The sequence below is a fragment of the Typopeltis vanoorti genome, chromosome 8 (assembly GCF_054136105.1).
Source record: "Typopeltis vanoorti isolate ZY-2024b chromosome 8, IOZ_Tvanoo_1.0, whole genome shotgun sequence".
Taxonomy (NCBI): Eukaryota; Metazoa; Arthropoda; class Arachnida; order Uropygi; family Thelyphonidae; genus Typopeltis; species Typopeltis vanoorti.
This window is the reverse complement of record NC_143556.1, coordinates 120808254-120830821: the sequence shown is the minus strand read 5'-3', so window position 1 is coordinate 120830821 and position 22568 is coordinate 120808254. Positions and strand designations below refer to the sequence as shown.

General features: G+C 36.4%; 1 protein-coding gene across 1 annotated transcript in view; it reads right to left on the bottom strand.

Moving 5' to 3' along the window:
* The window catches only part of Cubn (Cubilin), a 2223842-nt gene that overhangs the window by 2036361 nt on the left and 164913 nt on the right, over nt 1-22568 (bottom strand). The window contains exon 5 of the mRNA XM_090396294.1: nt 1262-1330. Within this exon, the coding sequence (XP_090252420.1) occupies nt 1262-1330 (69 nt within the window). The remainder of the gene's footprint in view (nt 1-1261; nt 1331-22568) is intronic.

Sequence of the window (22568 nt, the reverse complement as noted above, 5' to 3'; positions counted from 1 at the left end):
AGTACTATCATATCCTGTACACCCCTTGAGGGTACATGGCTGGAATTTGATGATGATAATGATGGGTTGCAGAAATTGTTTGATAGGTAGAAAATGGGTGATATGATTGAGACATTCAAATTACTGAAGGGTTTCTATAAGATTAATTCAGAGGATATTTTTGAGAACAGAACTGGTGGTGGGAGGACTAGAGCCCATCCATGGAAGCTGGGTAAGAGTGTGGTCAGCAGCAAGAGTGTTCGAGCTAGGTTTTTTACTTGGAGAGTGGTGAATGAGTGAAATAAACTTCCAGGGTCTGTTGTGGGTGCCATGACTGTAAATGAGTTCAAGTAGAAGTATGATAGATACTGTGTGAATGTTGAATAGTTGTTCTTGACATGGTGTTTTGGGCTCCCTGGATGAGTCTAAGGACTCCTTGGAGTTGCCCGTAATAATAATAATAATAATAATAATAATAATAATAATAAAATAGTTCAACTATTTAGGAACAATTCTTAATGAGGATGGGAAAATTAAATTTTGAAATATGTGAAAATAAGTAATGCTGATATAGGTATTTAACAGAAGAAATTTATATGTAATAAGAGAGAAATTAATCAAAATGATAAAGTAGTTGCATACAAGACAGTGTTCAAACTCTTAATCTGAAAGCTGGATTTGAAATAAACAGCTGATCAAAGACTGGAGATCCCAGATACTGGAAAAAATTAATGGAAGTGAACAAATGGCATCAATGGTAGATTCATATTAAAAATCAAGATACTAGGAAGGAAATTTTACATTGTTAGTATTCATTCAGGAATCTTTGAGTAAGTAATGGGAATGTGTTTCATGACAGGATGCTAGGAAAACATCCAGAAGAAGGCCAAATTATTTAGTTTTTTTTATTTAGTTTTTAGTTTATTTATGATTTTAAAATTATTTAGTTTTAGATTTAATTGGACTGGAGTTAGAAAGGTCTTAGAAAACTGAAATATAAAATCTGAGAGTAGTTGAGTCATGATAGATAACAAACTAATTTGGAAGAAAATTGTTGACAGAAAGTTTGTAAAAATGTAAACATTTCATGAAATATGAGCCTACATATTTCAAGATGATATTACAGTATAACATGTAATGGGTCTGAGTAACTGCTAATAATGAGCTTTTTAATTCCATAGTTATTTCCTGGTGCTAGTACTTCTATTATTACTACTACTACTACTACTACTGTAATAGCTACGAGCATGTACTACTGAAGATTCTAATCACATATACTTACTCTTGATGTCAATCTTCGGCGCCCTCTCTGACCAATGGGAGATCCATTTGTATCTATTAACTGACTTACCTAAAAATGAAAATCTTAAATTGTTACTTTTTTCATTTTCAAAATTTATTTAGTTATATAATTAGTAAATCACTTTTTCAGTGTATTATGTTGTTCAATGGAAGGGTTAACACTGCTAAGATTTTCAATAATAACCCTGAAGAGTGGATCTGTAAAACGTTTATTTAGATAGAATCCAAAACATGATAATTAGACAAAATAGAAAGCTTAGATTAGGTTAGATTTGATTTCAGAATGACTTTATTTAAGATATATTTTAGGATTCTGTAGTTCCTCAGATTTCTCTATTTAAAGATAGAGAAAACTATATAGAGAACTACAGAATCCCTTTAGACACTGCTTCTCCTCCATCACTTTTTTTTTATTATTATTATTATTATTATTATTCCTGGCAACTCCAAGGAGTCGACAGACTGATCGAAGGAGGCCCTAACATCATGTCAAGAACAACTATTCGATATTCACACAGTATCTACCATAACTTGCCTTGAACTCATTCACGGTTGTAGCACCCACAACAGACTCTGGAAGCTTATTCCACTCATTCACCACTCTCCAAGTAAAAAACCTAGCTCTAACACCCTTGCCAACCACACTCTTGCCCAGCTTCCATGCATCGCCCCTTAGTCCTCAAACCACCAGTCTTATTTTCAAAAATATCTTCTGGATCAATCCTATAGAAACCCTTCAGTAATTTGAATGTCTCAATCATATCACACATCCTTCGCCTATCAACCAATCTCTGCAACCCACAAATCTTCAACCTATTCTCATAAGGTTCATTTCACGGACCTGCTTTATTATCTTGGTCACTCGTCTCTGGATCCTCTCCACTTCCTCCCCATCACGAAGAAATCCTGGTGCCCATAACTGGGCACAGTAGTCCAGATGGGGTCTTATCAAGGCTTGATACAGAGGAACAACAACTTGTTCGTCTCTGCATGTTAAAGTATTTTTCAGAAGCCGAGTGATTTGATAAGCTGATTTAGTCACTTTTGCAATGTGCCCCCTAAACTTCAACTCCCTATCCACCAACAATCTCAAATCCCTGGCCTCATCAATCTCCTGGAGTACGGTTCCACCAATGTGATATACTGCTGCTATTCCTTTCACCCCAAAGTGCATAACCTTACACTTTGCCACATTAAATTGACATCCATTTTTCCTAGCCCAGTCCTCCAAACTATCCAAATCATCCTGCAAAATTTTGACATCCTGTGCACTCACAATTGCACTACCCAATTTTGCATCATCAGCAAACAAGTGAACACTTCCTCTCAGATCCTTTCCTATATCATTGGTGAACAAATTGAAAAGCAGTGGTCCAAGAACAGAGCCCTGCGGCACACCACTAGTCACAAGATGTCTTTTAGACTCCACTCCTTAATAAATCACTCTCTGGTATCTCTCCTTCAACCACCCTGCAATTCATCTCAGCAACTCTATATCCATCCCCATCTGCTCCAGTTTACTGATTAGGGTTCCATGCGGTATCCTGTCAAAGGCCTTGGCAAGGTCCAGTAGTATCACTGTAAACCCATTACCCATATCCAGTTCAGCTGTCACTGTGTTATAAAACGTAAGCAAGTTACTGAGGCATGATCTACCCTTCACAAAACCATGTTGTCCCCCATACAATATCCCATTTTCATCTATCCAATCCTGTATTCTTTTCTTGACCAATTTCTCTAAGACCTTGACAATGATTCCTGATATGCTAATCGGTCGGTAATTTACAACAGCAGTCTTGGAACCACCTTTATGCAGTGCAACTATTTTCCCCTCTTTCCACCCGCTCGGGACTAACCCAGACCCGAGACTCAAATTAAACAAAATGGTCAAGGGTACTGACAATTCTTTAGCTGCTTCTCGTACAACACGAGCTGGTATAAAATCCAATCCCACAGATGTATTGACATTGAGGCTATGCAATAGACTACTCACCTCCACTTCATTCACCACAATTCCCATATAATCTACTGGTTCATTCATTTCTGCAATGTCACCACCTGGATGATATATTCCTGCAAAGTGCTCGCTCAGTCACTCAACTATATCAACTGACTCAGTTACCTCCCTACCATCGGCATTCTTTAAAATCATTCTGCCATATACATTTTTTCTTTTACTTGCTACATATCGAAAAAACTGTTTAGGACTCTCTTTAGCCTGCATGGCCAATGTTCTTTCATAATCATTTATTGCTTTTCTTACCACACTCGTTACCCTTCTGGCCTGCGCTTTATACCGTTCATGTGCCTGCCGGTCACCTTTCTCTTTAAATTCCCTCCATAGTTGTTTCTTTTTTTGCAGCTCAAGCTTAATGGTGTTATTCATACATTTAACCCCTACTTGATTTATTATTCGGACTCTAAATATATAGTCAGCCATTTCTTCATTCAAACACTTCTTAACTACCTCCAATGCACTATCAACTTCTAGTCCTTGCAGTTGTACATGCCATGGCACTGAACCAATCAAACTCCTAAGAGCTTGTCATACTCTCCAGCCCGATAATTCCACATGTACCTTGTCTAAATTGAAAATTCTACAAATTTAGCCATCTTCCAAGTCAAGACCCTATGATCACACTCACCGATTGGAGGCAATGTGGTCATATTTGTTACAGCCAAATCCTCAGATGTAATTACTAGATCAAGCACTCTCTGAGCCCTAGTATTTTCCATTACATGCTGTCGGAGATAGTTATCCCTTAATAACCACATAAAATCCAATTCCTTCGTTCCGTGTGTCCTCTCCTCACTCCAATCAATGCAACCATAGTTGAAATCTCCCATAATAATTACCCTCCTTCCACTCCTTTCTTCTCTTTGCTTGTGCATACTGTCACCACCATCTTTTCCATCACCTGGTCTATAGCAGCACCCAACTGCATATTTAGTTCTGCTAGCCACAATCTCACACCAAATGGCCTCAAATGTGCTCTTTTCTCTATCCTGCAATTCAACTTCTATTCTCCTTGGCTGCAGCTCATCAGCTATCATCAACAATACTCCTCCCCTCATTTTATTCTCCCTGTCATTCCTAAACATACTATACCCATCACATTCAATCTCACTAGATATATCATCTACAGTCAGCCATGTTTCACTAATACCAATAACCTGTGGTCTGGAAGTGCCAACCATGGCCAAAAACTCTTCCTTCTTGTTCCTAATACTCCTAGCATTAGTGTACATGAATTTAAGACCCCCATTTGCCCCAACCCTACCTTGATGCCTTATATTAACTATCCTATTCTGATTTGTTGTCCTTATTCACTCGGGCATATTACATTCATTCATTCATACATTCAACTGCCTCCCTAAGGACTATATAACTACTCACCCCCCCTTAATAAATCTAGTTTCCCTGAATTTGCACATCCACTACATTCAGCAACACTTTCTCAAATCTCCTTACACTGTAACCATACAAATGCAAGCCATCCATCTTATATAGATCCCTTCACCCATCGAACACATTCCACACCACTCGTCATACATAACCCATGCATAAAGTCATTTGCAATTATGGCCCTCCTTCTAAACACTTCACTGTGATACCACGGCAAAAGGCTAATCATCCTAATTCTCTCACTCTTTTCTTTTGCTACCACAAACAATTCATTTAGGTCCTCTATCATTTCCATTTTATCTCCTTTCAAATCATTCGTACCTGCCACAACAATCATTTCTTTCACCCTTTCCTTTTGCTCTCTAATAGACTCGGTTACATCCTTTATGGTCGCACCAGGTTGGTACAATTTTGTCAAATCCTCTACTAACACACCTTGTACTAACGAGTCTCCATACAGCACTCTATCCTTCATTTTGTTCATGTTCACACTCGTTTGCCTATTTTTCCTGTCATACTTTTATTATTGGCTGGTTCATTCAGTCGACTTTTGCTCATACGCTCTAGCTGCTGTTTTGCCCTGTGTATCGCACCATTCAACAACGCGATCTCACTGATTGCATCTATCTCAGCTTTTTTATTCTCAGTAAAACCATTAATATGCTCTGAATTAATACTATCATTTACATTTTCTACATTCACACTCTCGCAATTCTCTGGTACAACCTTGCCGTTTCTTGTCATATCCCTATTTTCTTCATTCGGAAGTTTGACAAAAATATCACACTCACGATCCGAAATACACTTCAATTCCTCATTCTCCCTGCATTTTCTACATACATTCACTCCTTTATTATCCTCTAGGTGCTGTTTTGCCCTTTGTATCGCACCATTCAACAACGCGATCTCACTCATTGCATCTATCTCATCTTTTTTATTCTCAGTAAAACCATTAATATGCTCTGAATTAATACTATCATTTACACTTTCTACATTCACACTCTCGCAATTCTCATGTACAACCTTGCCGTTTCTTGTCATATCCCTATTTTCTTCATTCGGAAGTTTGACAAAAATATCACACTCACGATCCGAAATGCACTTCAATTCATCATTCTGCCTACATTTTCTACACACATTCACTCCTTTATTATCATCTAACCACACTCCGACCACACTCTGCAAAGCATACATTTCGCAGATAGTACACTGAATCATCTCCTTTATGTTCCCGTTCTTGAATAAAGATGGCAAACCATCATTACTGGCCGCCATTTTCCTTCGTACGGGAGCCATACTTACTTCTAACGTATTTTACCAAATTATAAAATAAAACACCAAAAACACACAGACGCACTAAGATACACAAAGCAAACAAAACTACGCAATACTCAAGTAAATTTATCAACGATAACTGAAAATAACATTATCTTATCAGGAGCTTTCACGAACACTACACACTATGAATCCCTCTAGCGGCCGAATTCTTTTTAACATTTTTTTTATTCATCTTTTATTCATCAGATTTATTCATCAGCCAGTCTTCTGAGCAGTCCAACTAATCTAGAGTACTATCCAAACTCTGTCAGATACATTATTTGAAAAATCCATAAATACTACAGTTTTATCAGTTTTGTTCATTACCCTATTTTAAAATGCAACTAGATAACTAAATCAAGACTTTCCCTTTAACTTATTCTAACCTTCATGAAGAATCATTCTTTCATCTACATCATCTAAACTAATCCACATCACCTTCTCCAAAATCTTAAATACCACTAAAGATATGTAAAGGAGTCCATAATTCATTTCTTTCATCTTACTATCCACATGCAAATTATGAAATAGGGTAGCTACAATAGACCTTCATAAAGGCAACATCGAGAGTATTAGCATTGCACATATTCTTAAAACATGTAATAAAACCTCCACTAACATTCCCTCTACTAAAACTAAATAATATTTCTAGGCCGCCATGAAATTATTACACTCGTAAGGATTAGCCCTTATGTTCTGCACACTACAACCCGCACTCTGCTTATCATACCTCACATTTGAATTGAATTGAATTAGTGTTCGTGCATTTACTAACAGAAATGGCCACTTGTTCTATGCACTCACTATTTTCCATGCAAAAAAATTATTTTGCACCATTTATTTACATTATTGTTATACAGATTCTGGGGAAAAGAACCCATGTTCTCCCATTATCTGTATGCAGTTATCTGTTAAACTCCTCTCAAGCAACTTATTTTTTAATGATAAACCACACTTTTCAAATGTGATGTAAAATAACATTGGGTTTTATTCAGTCATAATAGTCCAGATGATTATACTGACTATTTTGCCACATATGATAGTAGCTTCTTCTGGATTAAGAACAAAAGAATAAGACAACAAAAGGGTAAATGTGAACCATTACTTAACTAATAAATTTATTATAAATTAATAATTTAGATAGAATAAATTTATAATAAAATTATTATTATTATTACACCCTCCATGAAGTTGACAGACTTATCCAGGAAGGTTTATTCAACTGACAATAAATGTATCATATTGAAACTTAAAATCCTTAACACACTCTGCATTAACAACATAATCTGGTATTGCATTCCATTCACTGACAATTCTCCATGTAAAAATTCTACTCTTTATACTCTTCTTCATCACACTCTTACAACTTCTAGGAATGGCCTCTGGTTCTTCCCCTCTCACCTTCTACCCTTTTTCTAATCTCCTCTAGATTAATCTGATAAAATTCCCTCACTAACTTAAATGTATCTGTCATAGGACCTCTTTTCTTCTTATCCACCAAACTCTGCAATCCACATTTCTGCAACCTCTCCCATAGCCAGCTTCCCAGATTCCTGATATTGTCTTAATCAATCTTCACTGGACTCTCTCTAATGTTTCTACATTAAAAACCAGGTAACCAAATCTCAGCACAGTAGTCCAAGTGTCGTCTGATTAGTTCTTTATACAGTGGCACAATAATCTCCTTATCTCTACCTGTTAGAGTACTTTGTATCATAGCTGCATTATGAGGTGCAGTCTTTGCAACACTTGCAATATGCCCTCTAAACTTCAGTCTACTGTTAACCATCACTTGAATCTCATCCCTTCTTGCAGTACAGCACTGTCAATATAGCACACAGTCTTATATTACTGCACTCCAAAATGTGACACCTTGCACTCATAATATTAAAACTACAACCCCGCTCCTTTGTCCAAGTCAAAAGTCTATTCAAATCTTCCTGAAGAAATTAATATCAGCAGTGATAATATTTATAATTCTCCCCAACTCGCATCATCAGCAAATAACTGAAGGTCCCAGTAGTCCACATGATATATCATTTACAAATAAGTTAAAGAGAAAGAGCCCAAGAGCAGAATCCTGGGGCATGCCACTGGTTATCCTCCTTTTCTGAGATAATTATTATTACATATCACCTCCAGAGAGTCCAAGGACTATTCAAGGGAGGGCACCTACTCTACAATTCTGTCTCCACACTTAATCTACCAACTACAACAAACTGCAACTACCATCATCATCTACATCAATGCCATCTACTGCTCATCATCACTACTATTATTTTCACAGACAAACATCCATGCCCATATAATGCTCCATCATAAACAATTTGTTGGTAGTGTTCGTTCAGAAAGCTAATCTCCAATCCATCTAACTAATATACTATACTAACTATTCCCATCCTCTGCAGCTTGTACACCAACTTATCATGTGGCAATCTATCACATGCTTTTGTGAAGTCCAAGAATATCACTGTATATGATTCTTCCTTATCTAACACCCTCGTCAGCTTGTCATAAAATGCAAGTAAACTGCGAAAACAAGATCTACCCTTTACAAATCCATGCTGACCATCATAAAGAATACTATGTCCATCAACTCAATCTTGTATTTTATTCCTAGACAATCTCTCGAACACTTAAACACAACTGCAGCTATACAGATATAGTTGTATAGTTATTATGTATAATTATAATAACGAATAACGGTTCTAGGGCAGTAGTTTCCAATTCTATAATTGGAAACTTCTGCCCTAGAACCATGCTCAGGGAGTGGTACTATTTTGCCTTCTTTCCACTCCTTAGGAACCTTACCAACTGGAAGACTTATTAAATAACCAAGTCAAGGGCACAGCTAACTGGGGTACACATTTATTTAGAATACGAGGTGCTATATCATCCATTCCCACAGCCTTATTAACATCTAACCCAATAAACACCTGATACATCGTTGATTCTTTCACTTCCAATTCTCCTAATAGTCCACGCTCATCACCTTCCTAGCTTGCACTTTATATGCTTTGCCACTAACTGTCTTGTGCCTCCTCCATAGCATTTTCTTTTCCAACACAGCTTGAATGATTTCATGGTTCATCCATTTCATTCCTATTCTATTTACTCACATAATCTTGGTATGCAGTTATGCACTGCTTGTGTCAGATGCCTTATGAATTTCCATGCACTGTCAACATCTTTTCTGCACAGCTCATATATTGATGCTAGTTGAGTACAGAGCTTTCTACAATTACCCACCTTATACTTCTGTATTTTGGCAGTAACATTTTCTTATTTCACAACTTTCCAAACAAGTAACTCATGATCACTATCACCAACTGGCAGCAGTGTCAATAGCTTGTTAACAACTAGTCACATGCTTAAACATTTCATAATCAGTATTGTCTACATTTCCTGGCATATAACAGCATTCTATCAGATATAGTAGCCTGTTAATTACAACTTCGCACCACATTTACTAAAAATGAAAGTTATAAGCGCCTCCATAGTGCAACTGGAAGAACAATGTACCATTGTTCTTGGAAAAGGTCAAAGTTCGATTCTCAACATGATGAGAGGAATCTTTATATTTGTTTCCTTCAATTGAAGGTGAGGTAGCCGATGTCATATAGAGGTAGCAGGGTTTTCCTTAGGGAAACTCGTGTCTTTCAACCCACATATAGACAAATCAGCCTTGAGAATACATGCAATTTACAGACAAAATAAACTAGTGGTGTTGGTGGGTAACAGATGCTGTTAGTGTAGATGGTGATGGTAGTGGTGGCTTGGTCTAGCTGGTGGATTAAGTGGTGGAAACAGAAGTTGTAGAGTTAATGCCCTCCCTCAATGAGTCTTTGGAGTCCTTGGAGGTGTAACAAAATAATAATAATAATTCATCTGTATTATCTTAACCTTGTGTCAACATAATTCACCCACTATCATAAGCAGCACCCCACCTTCCTTCTTGCCCTTCCTATCCTCACAAAAAATATCAGATCCTTCCACTTCACATATCAAGATGTCATTCTCATCGAAGCACATTTCACTTATTCCAACTATTTTCCAGAAAATTAACTCAATTAATGCAAAAATTTCATCTCCCTTATTTCTGATAACTGTGGCATTTGTAAATAACATAACAATTCATTTCTTGATCTATAACCCAAAATCCTGCCCATGATGCCCTTGCCAGTGACTTCACACTTATTGCTCTCTACTCACCCTTACTCCTTGTTCCATATATCATTCACCCAAACTCAAATACCCTTCATGAATTCTAGGCCATTCCATTCTATCCCTATATATGCATTCATTACTATTCATTACTATTCTGAAAATAGTAATGAATGCATATATATATCCCTATATATATGCATCATCACCTTATATATATATATATATAGGGATATATACTATTTTCAGAATCTACTTCCTTATGCTGTGTCTCCCTGACCTTCCTGGCTCACCTCATTGCCCTGTTCAGCTTGTATTCCTGTTTTCACATCCTCACATTTTTCCTATGCCTAACCGAATCCAACCACAACCACTCAATAACTCACTTTTTTTTCTTTAATCTCTCAGCAAATACATCTGCACATTCGGTCAAGCATACATAACACACTCCCAACAATAAACTATCTCAGTAAAATCACACTGCTCAACACAATTTTCACACCGTGAAAATTGTGTTGGGTTTATTCTGGTTGTTTATTCTATGTCGGGTTATTCTGGTTGTTCTTACCATCATAACTGTTAACTGCTACATGCAAAATTCTCTACAAAACATACTAACTACTAATTATTAATAAACATTCAGTCTCAGTATCATTAATTAAACACATTTTCAGTGAAATGCATATAATTCTTCAAAAAATATTCCAAAATAAATAAATAAAACATCTCTGCTCCAGAGATGCTGCCAACTCTCATGAAGGTCAAAACATAGGATGATTATTTGGTTTATAGTTATTATTATTATTATTATCCTAAGAACCCACAGAGTCAAAGAGATCTAGGAAGTCCCTTTGTCATAGATATCATACTTTACCTTAAAAACACAATCTCTACAGACACCATACTCTCAGAAAAGGCATTCCAATCCTCCACGATCCTGCATGCAAAAAACCTGCTTCTCACTCTCTTGTTAATATCCCTCCTTATACAGCTTCCAGGTATGACTCCCCCCCCACTCTCCCCTGATCTTGCATAATTTCATGAAAAACCTCTGCAGTGTTGATCCTATAACAACCAGTTACCAACTAATATGTCCCTATCACAATCACCCCTGATACTCCTATCCACTAGACTCTGCAAATTGCATCTTCTCAAACTTTCCTCAACATTCCAAAGATTAGACTATCCTAGTCGGTCACCTCTGAACCCTTTCCAACACCTCTTTGTCCTTTTGAAAACCAGGTGTCCAAATCTGTGAACAGTAATCCACGTGTGCCATGGAAAAAGACTTTCCCTACTTCCACAAGTCAGTGTCCACTTCATCATTCCCAGAATTCATTGTGTTGTCCTCACAATTTTGGCAACATATCCTCTAAATTTTAGATCCTTATCTACCATCATCCCAAGATCTCTTATTTCCTCCACCTCCAACAATATATCCCCACAATGCATCAATTCTACATCTCATCTTTGTTTCCCAAATTTTAAACCCTTACATTTTGCAACATTGAACTGTTATTGCCATTCCTGTGCCCATTCACTCAATCTATTCAAGTCTTATAAGGTCACAACATCTGCTTCACTCCTCATACAATGTCCCACCTTTGCATCATCTGCAAACAACTGAATAGCCCAATCCAAATCTTCCCCAATATCATTAACATACAGATTAAAGAGTAATGATCCTAAAACAGACCCCCCCCCCCTCAGGGATACCACTAGTGACTTTCCTCTTCCAGGATATTGCTCCCCCAAACACAACTTGCTGATACTCATCATACAGTCAATCTCCAATCCAATGCACTAGTCTAATTCTGACCCCATGTGCTCTAGTTGACTATCAACTTATCATGCAGTAATATATCAAAACTCAATGGAAAATCAAAATATACTAATGTGTATCCATCTCCTTTCTCCAAAAAAAGCATCACCTTATTATAATAAATAAGTAGATTACTAAAACATGACCTCTCTTTAGCAAATCCATGCTGTCCATTAAAGGTGATACCACTGTTGTCAACCCAATTCTGAATCCTAGTTCTCATCATGCTCTCCAACTTTAACCCCAACAAGTGACACACAGACAGGCTTATAATTTAATGCTCAAGTCTGTCACCTCCTTTATGAAACTGCCCAATCTTGCCTTCTTTCACTCCTTTGGAACTTGACCCAGTGCAAGATTCATATTAAACAAATATGTCAAGGTAGATGCCAACTCCCTGCAACATTTCTTCGAAATACATGGTGATATATTATAAAGTCACACAGCCTTATTAACATCAAGTTTTTTTTATTTCCCCATATACCTCTTGCTCACTTACAGTCAGTATCTTCTCCTCATCATGAACTGCTCTTAAACTCTTCATGATTTTACATCCACAAGAATGAAAAACCTTTATTAACTGCTCATAAAATACCTCAATTATATCCCCTGCAGCAGTTGTTATTATACAATTTTCTCTAATCATTGTCATCCTTCCATAATCAATCTTTCTTTTTTTTGCTGGCTACATATCAAAAGAACTCCCCCAGATTTTTTTTTTTTTTTGGCTTCATTAGCTAACTGCTGCTTATACTTCACTTTTGCTGCTCTTACCAACCAAGTCACCCTCCTTGCCTCTTCTTTATAATCTTCATCGAATTGATTATTACCACTCCTCTTATGCTGCCTCCATAATGCCTTCTTCCTCTGTATTGCATGCTTAATCTCTTCATTTATCCATTTCACACCTATCTTATTTCACCTTCTGACCACTGGAATACATTTAGACATTGCTTCTATTAGACAGTTCTTGAATATCACTCAAGCAGCATTTATCTCCTTTCCAGCCAACTCCTCATTCCATACTATACCAGAAAGCTGTCTACTTCTCATAATCAACCGACCTCTGTGAGTAAAGGGGTTCCACAAAACCCCTTTACTCACAGAGGTCGTCATACTGCTGACAACTGCCCAGGTAATCACTTCACTGTCAATCTCACCAAATGGAGGGTGATCTTGCATCTCATTTGTAATAACATACTCTGATGAGATGATCAAATCCAAGACCCTCAATCCTTGTGTGTCCTCTGTTACATAATGCCTGAGGTAGTTGTCGCTCAAAAACTCAAGAAACTCATTTTGTTTACCCCAGTTACCATCTCATCATCCCAGTCTATATTACCATAATTAAAATAGCCCATAATGGTCATCATTTTCTAATTTGCTTGGTTAATTTGATTATACATTTCATGGACACTACCAACGACATTACCAGGTAACTATGATAACATCCAAAGAACTATTTCATTCTATTCATCTCTATCTCACATCATACTGCCAAAAAACTACTGCCACTATTTCCCTTTTGCATCTCTACCTTGTATGAACATAACTCTTTCTCTATCATGAATAACAATCTCCCTCCCTTTTTATCCTTTCTATCTTCACAAAACACATCATACCTTCCATTTCTATTCCTGTCAGGATGTCATCCTAATCCAACCATGTATCATTTGTTCCAGCAATTCTTGGGTTAACAGATTCAACTGTAACCATTCCATTTGCCATGTTTCTTACACTTCTAGCATTTTATACAAATATTAAACCAATTCCTGGATTTAGAATAAGTTCTGATATCACGTATACCACTTATTAGATGTAACTTCTCCATATATAACTTGAGCCATTTCTAATTCTTCTTATTCATCTTATAGCCGTCTTCAAATCTAACTGTTTTCCCTTGATCCTAGTCATCCTCTTCCCTTTTTGTCTACACAAGTATTCACATCCTCTTGGAGCATTAACCATTCTCACGCTGTGTTCTCCTGTCCACCCTGAATCTCCCCATTTCCCTGTTTGTCTTGCACACCTGTTCTCTTATTCTATATACTAATGCTACCCACTTCATTCATAGCCACCACTTCAATCTCTCCTTCCTTACTCTCCCACTCTTTCACATCATTTCTTACTTCATCAGATTCATTCTCTGCACTCAATTCTCTGCTTCCTGCAGCAGTCTCTCCAAAATGACTCGCTCCAAAACTTTTCAAATGTAGTCCATCACTTTTATACGGTTCTATTAGTCCTTTAAACTTATTTCACGCATTAACAAACTGCACTCCTTTCTCCTCACACTTTTCTGATAGCATATTGTTCGCAATCTTTGCTCTCTACCTCAGGTCACTGTCATAACTGGGCAACACACTGACTACCTTTCCTATCACAGTATTATCTTTTATCCTTCTCAACAACCTCCTGATATCCAATCTTGCATTTTCCTTGTTCCCAATCAAGTCATTTCTCCCATTACTACTACCAACTCTTTTGCTCACTTACTCCTCATATTCAATGCCTCAATCACTCTATTCATTTTACCTCCAGGAAAAAAAAACAAAAAAACTTGGGCATCTTATCATTTATTGCATCTCTAATAATCAAATCCATATACAACACCACTGATGAGTCTTTCGTTACCTCTTTCCCACAACATCATTCATTTTCATCATTTTTACTCTTCCATACATATCTTGAATTCTCTTAATTTCTCTCCACATCTATTTTATCTCTTGCCTCATTTTAACCAACTCAGCTTTCAAATCTTGCATCACATTTCTACTCTCATTCACTCTCTCAATTTTATCGCCAGCCATACATGCTTGTTCACCATTAATGCCACTTGCCACCTTACCTTTAATTGCACTCTGTTTTTCAACTTCCATTACATTCATATCATTTTTGTTATTCTTACCATTGACTGTTAAGTTCATCAAATCACTCGTTCGTTTTTTCAAAATTTCTTTACCAACTTTTTGCTACTCTTTTACACTATCCCTCTTTGCTAACAGACGAGCACTCATCCTCCTCATGACATTCTTGCTACTAACACTTTCAGTTACGAATATGTTACTGCACATCAAGTTCTCATTCAGATCACACTTTGCACACAGCCTCCTTCCATCTACCTTAAATATTCATAATTTATCTACTTAATCGAATGATTACATATAGCATGCCTCACATTTCACAAATTACTAAAATTAAAATTAAACTCCTGTAAAGACAAAAACTGACATCATCTTTCCTTTGCCAGTTACAGTATTCTGCTCTAAGTTTAACAATTTCGTTAAGAAACTTAAACAAACAAGCTAACACACTAGAACAAACAAACCCACACACTAGAACTGAACTTAAACGAAAGGTATTACACAGTAGTTATAGGAAACTCAGTTTTTGAAATTCATGAGCATTGAATATCTTAGAGCATGTGTTGAACAGAATGCAAGATAAAGAGTTTTGGATTTGGTTATAGGTTAGAAGATTTGATTAGGACTGAAATGTCATATTTGCCTTCATTTGGGGAGAATGACCAGGGGACTACACATGCTCTTTATCTTCCAGTTCCTTTACAGATGGAGTGATTGAAAGGTAAAGAGGTCAACAGTGCATGGAAGCTAATTAAGCCCATTTGTTAATGGCAGTGGTAAAATGTATAATACGAGGGAGAAATATAAAAATGTTTTAAAAAAATCCAGATAAAGTGGATGCCTAAGGATATCAAAAGAGAACTGCATATGAAAAAGAGTATATAGAAAAAGTATAGAGTGAGAGACAATTAACAGTTGCATGAGGAATATAAAGTTGAAGGGAGAAAGGTGATGACTGGTAAACTAAGGAAGTAAATATTAGAATATGAGAGGAAACTGACACTGCATTCAAGAAAAAATCTCAAGGAATTCTTTCATTATGTGGTTAGAAATTTAAGCTGTTGAGAGGTTAAAAAGAGAAAAAAATGGTTGTGGGTGAATGGTCTTGCTAGATGGAACAGTAGGTCAAGTGACTAAGATGAATTGTATAGCAAAGCTGTTTAATGAAACTTTCTTTATTAAAGTAGTCATTCTGGCAAAGCTAGTTTTATTCCAAATGGAATAGAGAGGATTGAAGAAGTAGAAGTGAGTGGAGTGGATGTATTTGCACTAGATTAAATATTACCATTTTAAAGGAATGTGATAAATAATTAAATAGTGCCACTACATACAGATGATAAGAAAATGGAGGCTTCAAACAATACACCAGTTTGTAATTACCTTTACAGTTGTTATGATATTGGAGAACTGGTAAGAGCTCGTATACTGATGAGGATAATATTATCTGTGAAGGTCAGCATGGATCTGTTTAGGATCTTGTTTCATTAATGTAGCTAATTTTTATAATAAAGTAATAAACAAGAGTTTATGAGGGAATTTAATACACTGTAATTATTATTTTTTTAATTTTGGAGTTTGCAAAAGCATATGATGCCATATAATAAACCAATATTTAAACTGCAACATATGAGTTTTCGATATTAAGTTGGTGAGATGCATTTTTATGACTATTGGCATGACAATAAATGATTTTTATCATTTATTGTCTTGCCAATAGTGATTGGCAAGACAATAACAGGGAAAAAGAAAGTTACCACTGGGAATCCACAAGGCCATTACTGTCCAGCCTTTTTTTATCAATGATATTGTCATTAGAATTCAGAGAGATATTCAATTGTTTATGGAAGGTTATTAAGTGTAGTGGTGGCTCTTCAGGAGGATCTGCAAAGTAAAAAGATGAATGGTAATAGCAGTTTAATGGTGTTAAATGTAGGAGGGAGTACAAGCTCTTTGGGAAGGTGGATGGAAATTTGAAATTCAAGGGACATGTGCAAAGGCTGTAAACTCAGAGGATTTCTGCAATATTAAGAAGAACATTAATCAGTAGATATAAAATAGTAGTGATTCCACTGTATAATGTCCCCGATCAGGTCACATCTGGACTATTCTGCTCAAATCTGGTCAGTGAGATTTAAAAGCGATGAAGACACTTTATGATGCTGAAGGGGTTGGCAAAAATGACTTCCAGAACTGTAGAGAAGAAAGAGAAGAAGAAGAGCTGAGAAGAAAGACTGAAGTTATGTAATCTGTAGAGTTTGAGAGGTAAATGTCAAAGGGGTGATATAACTGAGACATTTAAGCTGTTGAGAGGTAATTATCAGATTAAGATGAGAGATTTTTCAGATGGTGGATTATAAGGTAAGAACTAGGGAGTATCCTTTGAAATTGCTGCTGGCAAGGTAAACTTTCTGCGATAAATCTGGGGACTTTTGTAATTATAAATTCTTATATCATGTATAAATCTCTCTCTCTTTCTCTCTCTCTCAGTCTTTTACTCCATGAGATTAAATGTAATGATAATTTCTTTTTATCCAGGAGACTGAATGTGATCATAATTTCTTTTTATCTTCCATGTCAAGGCTATATGGTCACTATCCCCAACCAGGATTAAGGATGACAACTCAGTCATGATCAGATTTACTGATGCTTTGATCAAATCCCAAACTATTGTATTCTCATCATCACATACTGTCTAAAACATTTTTCTCTTAAGAATTCGCTGGCCTGGTTGGCCGAGTGGTTAGCGTATCCGCTCTCCAGCCAAGAGGCTGTGGGTTCAAATTTCATCAAGGGCATGGATGTTTGTGATTGTCCTACTAGCCAATTACCATATGTACTGCTTTGACCTGTGTCCTGGTGCAGTATGACCCATGATGTCTTTGCACCATAAAAAATCAAATTTAAAAAAAAAATCTCAAAAATTCCAGAAATTCAGTGTATTGTTTCTGTGTATTGTTTCCTCTGACCATTCCTTAGAATGATCACTAAAGTCTGATCTTTCCAAATTGATTTGCCCAAACATTTCCCACTCCCTCAACCTCTGTTCCCTGGCTAATTGCATTGTTCTTCTGAATTGTTCATCCTGTCACCTCTCCCTCTCACCATACACTTTCTAAATCATCAATGCCATTTACATTACCTTTCTCTCACTTGAGAGGACACAACTGAAGACTTACTCAGGGCAGAGCTGACTGTTACTGAGTACATCCACAGGTGGCAGATGGTGGAATGACCTCCAAATATGGAGGAAATTCTGACGAATAAGCAGTCACGGACCAACAGCGATCATTGCTGCCAGAGCGTGGGGGAGCAGAGAAGGCAACTATGTCTCACTCAAAACCTCACAAAAACTCTATGACAGCACTATATCAGACAAGTCAGTACCACCATAAAAGCACTTGACCTGGCAATGGATGACAGCACTACCAGTACTGACCTGAGAGTAACGACAAGTAATGTCAGCAAGGCTCAAAATCAGACAACTGCAGGCATGAACGAAGAGTCTTTAATGGCTGCACTGCTGTGAGGCACCAACCTGTCTGGCAGACATGGTGCTATAAGGCCAAATACCCCCCCCCCCACACACAAACACACACATCTCACCACCACCACCATGATGATAATGATGAATCAAGTAGGAAGATTACATACTGGCTCATGCGTCACCCAGCATGAAAAGGGACGTGTTCTAGACTTAGGCAGAGGGTCTAGGTCAAAAAAAATGTGCTACAGTCTCCACCATCTTTACTCACCTCAAGACCATTACAATGAACAATGACAGAATAATATTAATAGGAACATATAACTGCAAATCTCTCCAGGATTATGATAGATTGGAAGAATTGATGAAGGAATTGGATCGTATAAAATGGGACATTATGGGCATACTGGAGAATAAGAAGGAAAGAAGAAACTTTCATGCAATTAAAAGATGGATATCTATTCTACCATTGTGAATATCAAAGAAACTCAAATAGTGGTGTAGGATTCCTAATAAATAAAACACTCAAGGACAATGTCTTGATTATCAATAAAATAACATCAAGAATAGCTGAACTAAGGCTCTTCATAAATAAAATATACCAACTGAAAATTATAAAAATATATGCCCCAACCATGGCCCATCCAAATGAAGAGAGAAGATTTCTATGAAACATTAGAATCCACATTAAATAATTCTAAAGAATTCTACATAATTATAATGGGAGACTTTAATGCCAAGATTGGAATGAGAGATGAGCATCTGAACTCCATTGGTAAATTTGGATTTGAACAGAGGAATGAAAGAGGAGAAAGACTTATTGAATTTACAGAAGAAAATAACCTCTTTATTATGAACAGCTTTTTCAAGAAGAAAATTATACAAAAATGGTCATGAAGAAGCCCAAAGGTACAAGCCTCTAATGAAATAGACCTCATCCTCTCCAACAAAACACACATAGTAAATAATAACGAAGTGCTCAATAGATTCAATACAGGAAGTGACCACACACTAGTAAGAGCAAAAGTAAGGATCAACAAAAAATGGGAACAGAATAAGCTCATAAGAAAAAAGTCCAATTTAGTGAATCTACAAAACCTCTATCACAATAAAAGCTGTTATAGAGAATCACTCAAAAATGAACTAAAGAAGTTAAACACAGCTACTACCATCAATGATGCTAACGAAATCTTAACAATTCTCTTGAAATGTGCACTAGAAATAGGAAGTGTAAAAAGGCACCAAAGAGAGGAAAAACTAAGACAAGAAACCTTAGATCTGATGAAGAAAAGAGATATTAAAAGAGATTTGAATGCAACCAATAAAATAAAATATTCGGAAATTTGTAAAACTAGATGCAAAAGGATGAAAAATGAAATTAGATCCAATAATACGAGGAAAATTAAAGAAACAATAGGAAAAAATAGCAATGTGAAGATCCTAAGATAAACATTATCAGTTGGAACAAAGGAAATAGCTGCTGTAAGGTGAACTTATAAAAAGCAGAGAGATGCAATAATCAAAGGAACTCAGGAATTTTATACTGAACTTTATGAAGATAAGGAACAAGACATCCAAAAATCAACTCTGGATAACTCAAGTTAACAAGAATACAATGGCCCTGAGATCTTACAAGGTGAAGTGGAAATGGCACGCAGGAAACAAAGAATGAAAATGCATCAGGAGAAGATGGAATTAGTAGACCTCTTAAAACTGTCATCAAACTCTTTAATAAATGCCTAAAATTGAGAAACATTCCAAAACATAAGAACAATTCACTCCTAATAATAATTATTAAAAAAGGGCAATAAAGAAGAAATTAAAGAAGAGTAGATAGAAAAAAGTGCATTACCTTATTCCCATTCTTACTGTTATCTTCCTAGACTCCAATCAGCTTTCCACTATCCTTAAATTTAAATGTGCTAAAATTTAAATATGATATGTGAATACATAAGTAATTCACATTCACATATTATTTCTCTTTGATTTCAGATCATGAAGGAAAGGACCTATAAGCCTACTCCATACCATATATAGGTATCACAAAAATTATAAATAGAATAAAATCTAAACTTGCGGGAATGCGATCCTGTAAAAAAGCTGGATTTAGGAAGAATTACGATACTTTGGACCATATTCACACATTAGAAAAACTTATTGAAAAATCAGTTGAATACAAACAAACCCTTATGTCTGGCCTGTATAGATTATGAAAAAGCATTTGATTCAGATAAAACATCTGCAATACTAAAAGCTCTCGAAACTCAGGGAACTGAGAAATCATATATTGAAACACTAAAACATATTTACAGTAATGCAACTTCTGTAATTAAATTATATAAAAACAGTGAAAAGTTTCCAATATAAAAAGGCATCTTGCAAGGTGATACCATATCTCCCAAATTATTTGCAGCTGCATCAGAGGAATTTTAAACTTGGTTTTACTCCATTTTTCCCAAGTAAGCAAATAGACAAAATGTCAAGTTTGCACCTGCAATTGATGCAAGACTAGTTGATCCCACACGTAGTGCAAGACCAAGGCAACTCGTGGTAAAGGTGGAGCAAGCTCTGATCACTAATCTTAATATTTACCCATAATGCCACAACACATCTCCAAGAAGGGGATGTATGATGTTTTGTATTAAAGGCAAGGGGCCACTACCCAGACCGGTTTCGACCTTTATTGAGGTCTCATCAGTGGGAGCCAGGCTAGAAATACCAAGATTTAGTAATGCAGAGCTTGTAAGTATTTTACCAAAACAATTTTGGGAAAAATGGAGTAAAACCAGGTTTAAAATTGCTAAGTATCTTTAACATAATTATACCCAAGTTAAAAATACTTTCTGCATCAGAGGAAGTCTTTAGAAGATTGGGAAACATTGATTGGGAAACAAAAGGAATAAACATAAATCGAGGCTGAATCATCTGAAATTTGCAGATGATGCTATTTGTCCTAATAGTAGATAATCTTGAAGATCTGGAAGAAAGGCTAAATCAGCTAAATGAGGCCTCCAGATTAACTGGATTAAAAATAAATAGCGAGTAAACAAAAAGAATGATGAAACTGTCAAAGTTGAAACCATGAAATAGAACAAGTTACCTCGTATGTATATCTGGGCCAGCTGATATCTTTTGAGGACTGCCGAAGAAAAGAGATTGAACAAAGAATTCACCTTGGATGGATGGCTTATGGGCAGTGGCGTAGCTAGAGCTGTTGCAGCCTGGAGCAGTCCCTGAGTTTGCCGCCCCTCTCAATACACACCAAAAATACTACAAAAAGTACAAACGACGGAGAGGGAAATAAATTAAAACACTATGTTTAGTTTTGAAGTAAAACTTTAATTTCAACATTCTAAAATGTTATTTTACTTGCTTTTCTGTTAGCAAAATCATTGATGACATTGGCAAAGCCTATTTCATAGTAATGTAAGTAATTCTTAATCAAATTTTATTTAGAAAAACTCCTCTCACAACTAGTAACACTTACAGCAATTGTGAGGAAATTCGCAGTAGTATTACAATATTTGTAACTGAGTTCTCGAGACTGTATTTTAGAATTAACTGCAAAAGTTCAAAAAGGTTCAAAGTGCTGCCCAGGGCAGACCGCTCCCTCTGCACCCCCCAACTATGTCACTGTTTATGGGAAAATAAGAGGCATATTTAGGAGTGACATCCCTATGAATCTAAAAAGGAAAGCTTTCGACCAGTGCATACTTTCTTTCCTAACATACGGAGGAGAAACATGGACTTTAACAGAAGCCCTAAACAAAAAGCTGAGAACAACACAACATTGAATGGAGAGAAGTATGTTAAAAATAACATTAAGAGATAGAAAGACAAATACCTGGATAAGATATCAAACAGGTGTCACAGATATCGTAAAATACATTAAACAGGCTAAGTGGAAATGGGCAGGCCATATTGCCAGATGCAATGATGAAAGATGGACTAAAAAAACAACAGAGTAGGGACCAATGGATGGAGCAAGAAGAAGAAGAAGATGGAGGGATGAACTGGAACAAGTTGCAGGAGTGAAATGGAAGGAGAGACAGAGAACCGAGTGGCCTGGAAAACCATGGGGGAAACCGTCATCCAAAAATGGATAGAACCAAAAGGTTGAAGATGAAGAAGTGCTGCCAGAACATACTAATACCCTTCTACTTCTATCGAGCACATTTCAGCAATACCAATAATTTCTGTATATGCAGAGGTTAACAATGTGACAATTCATAT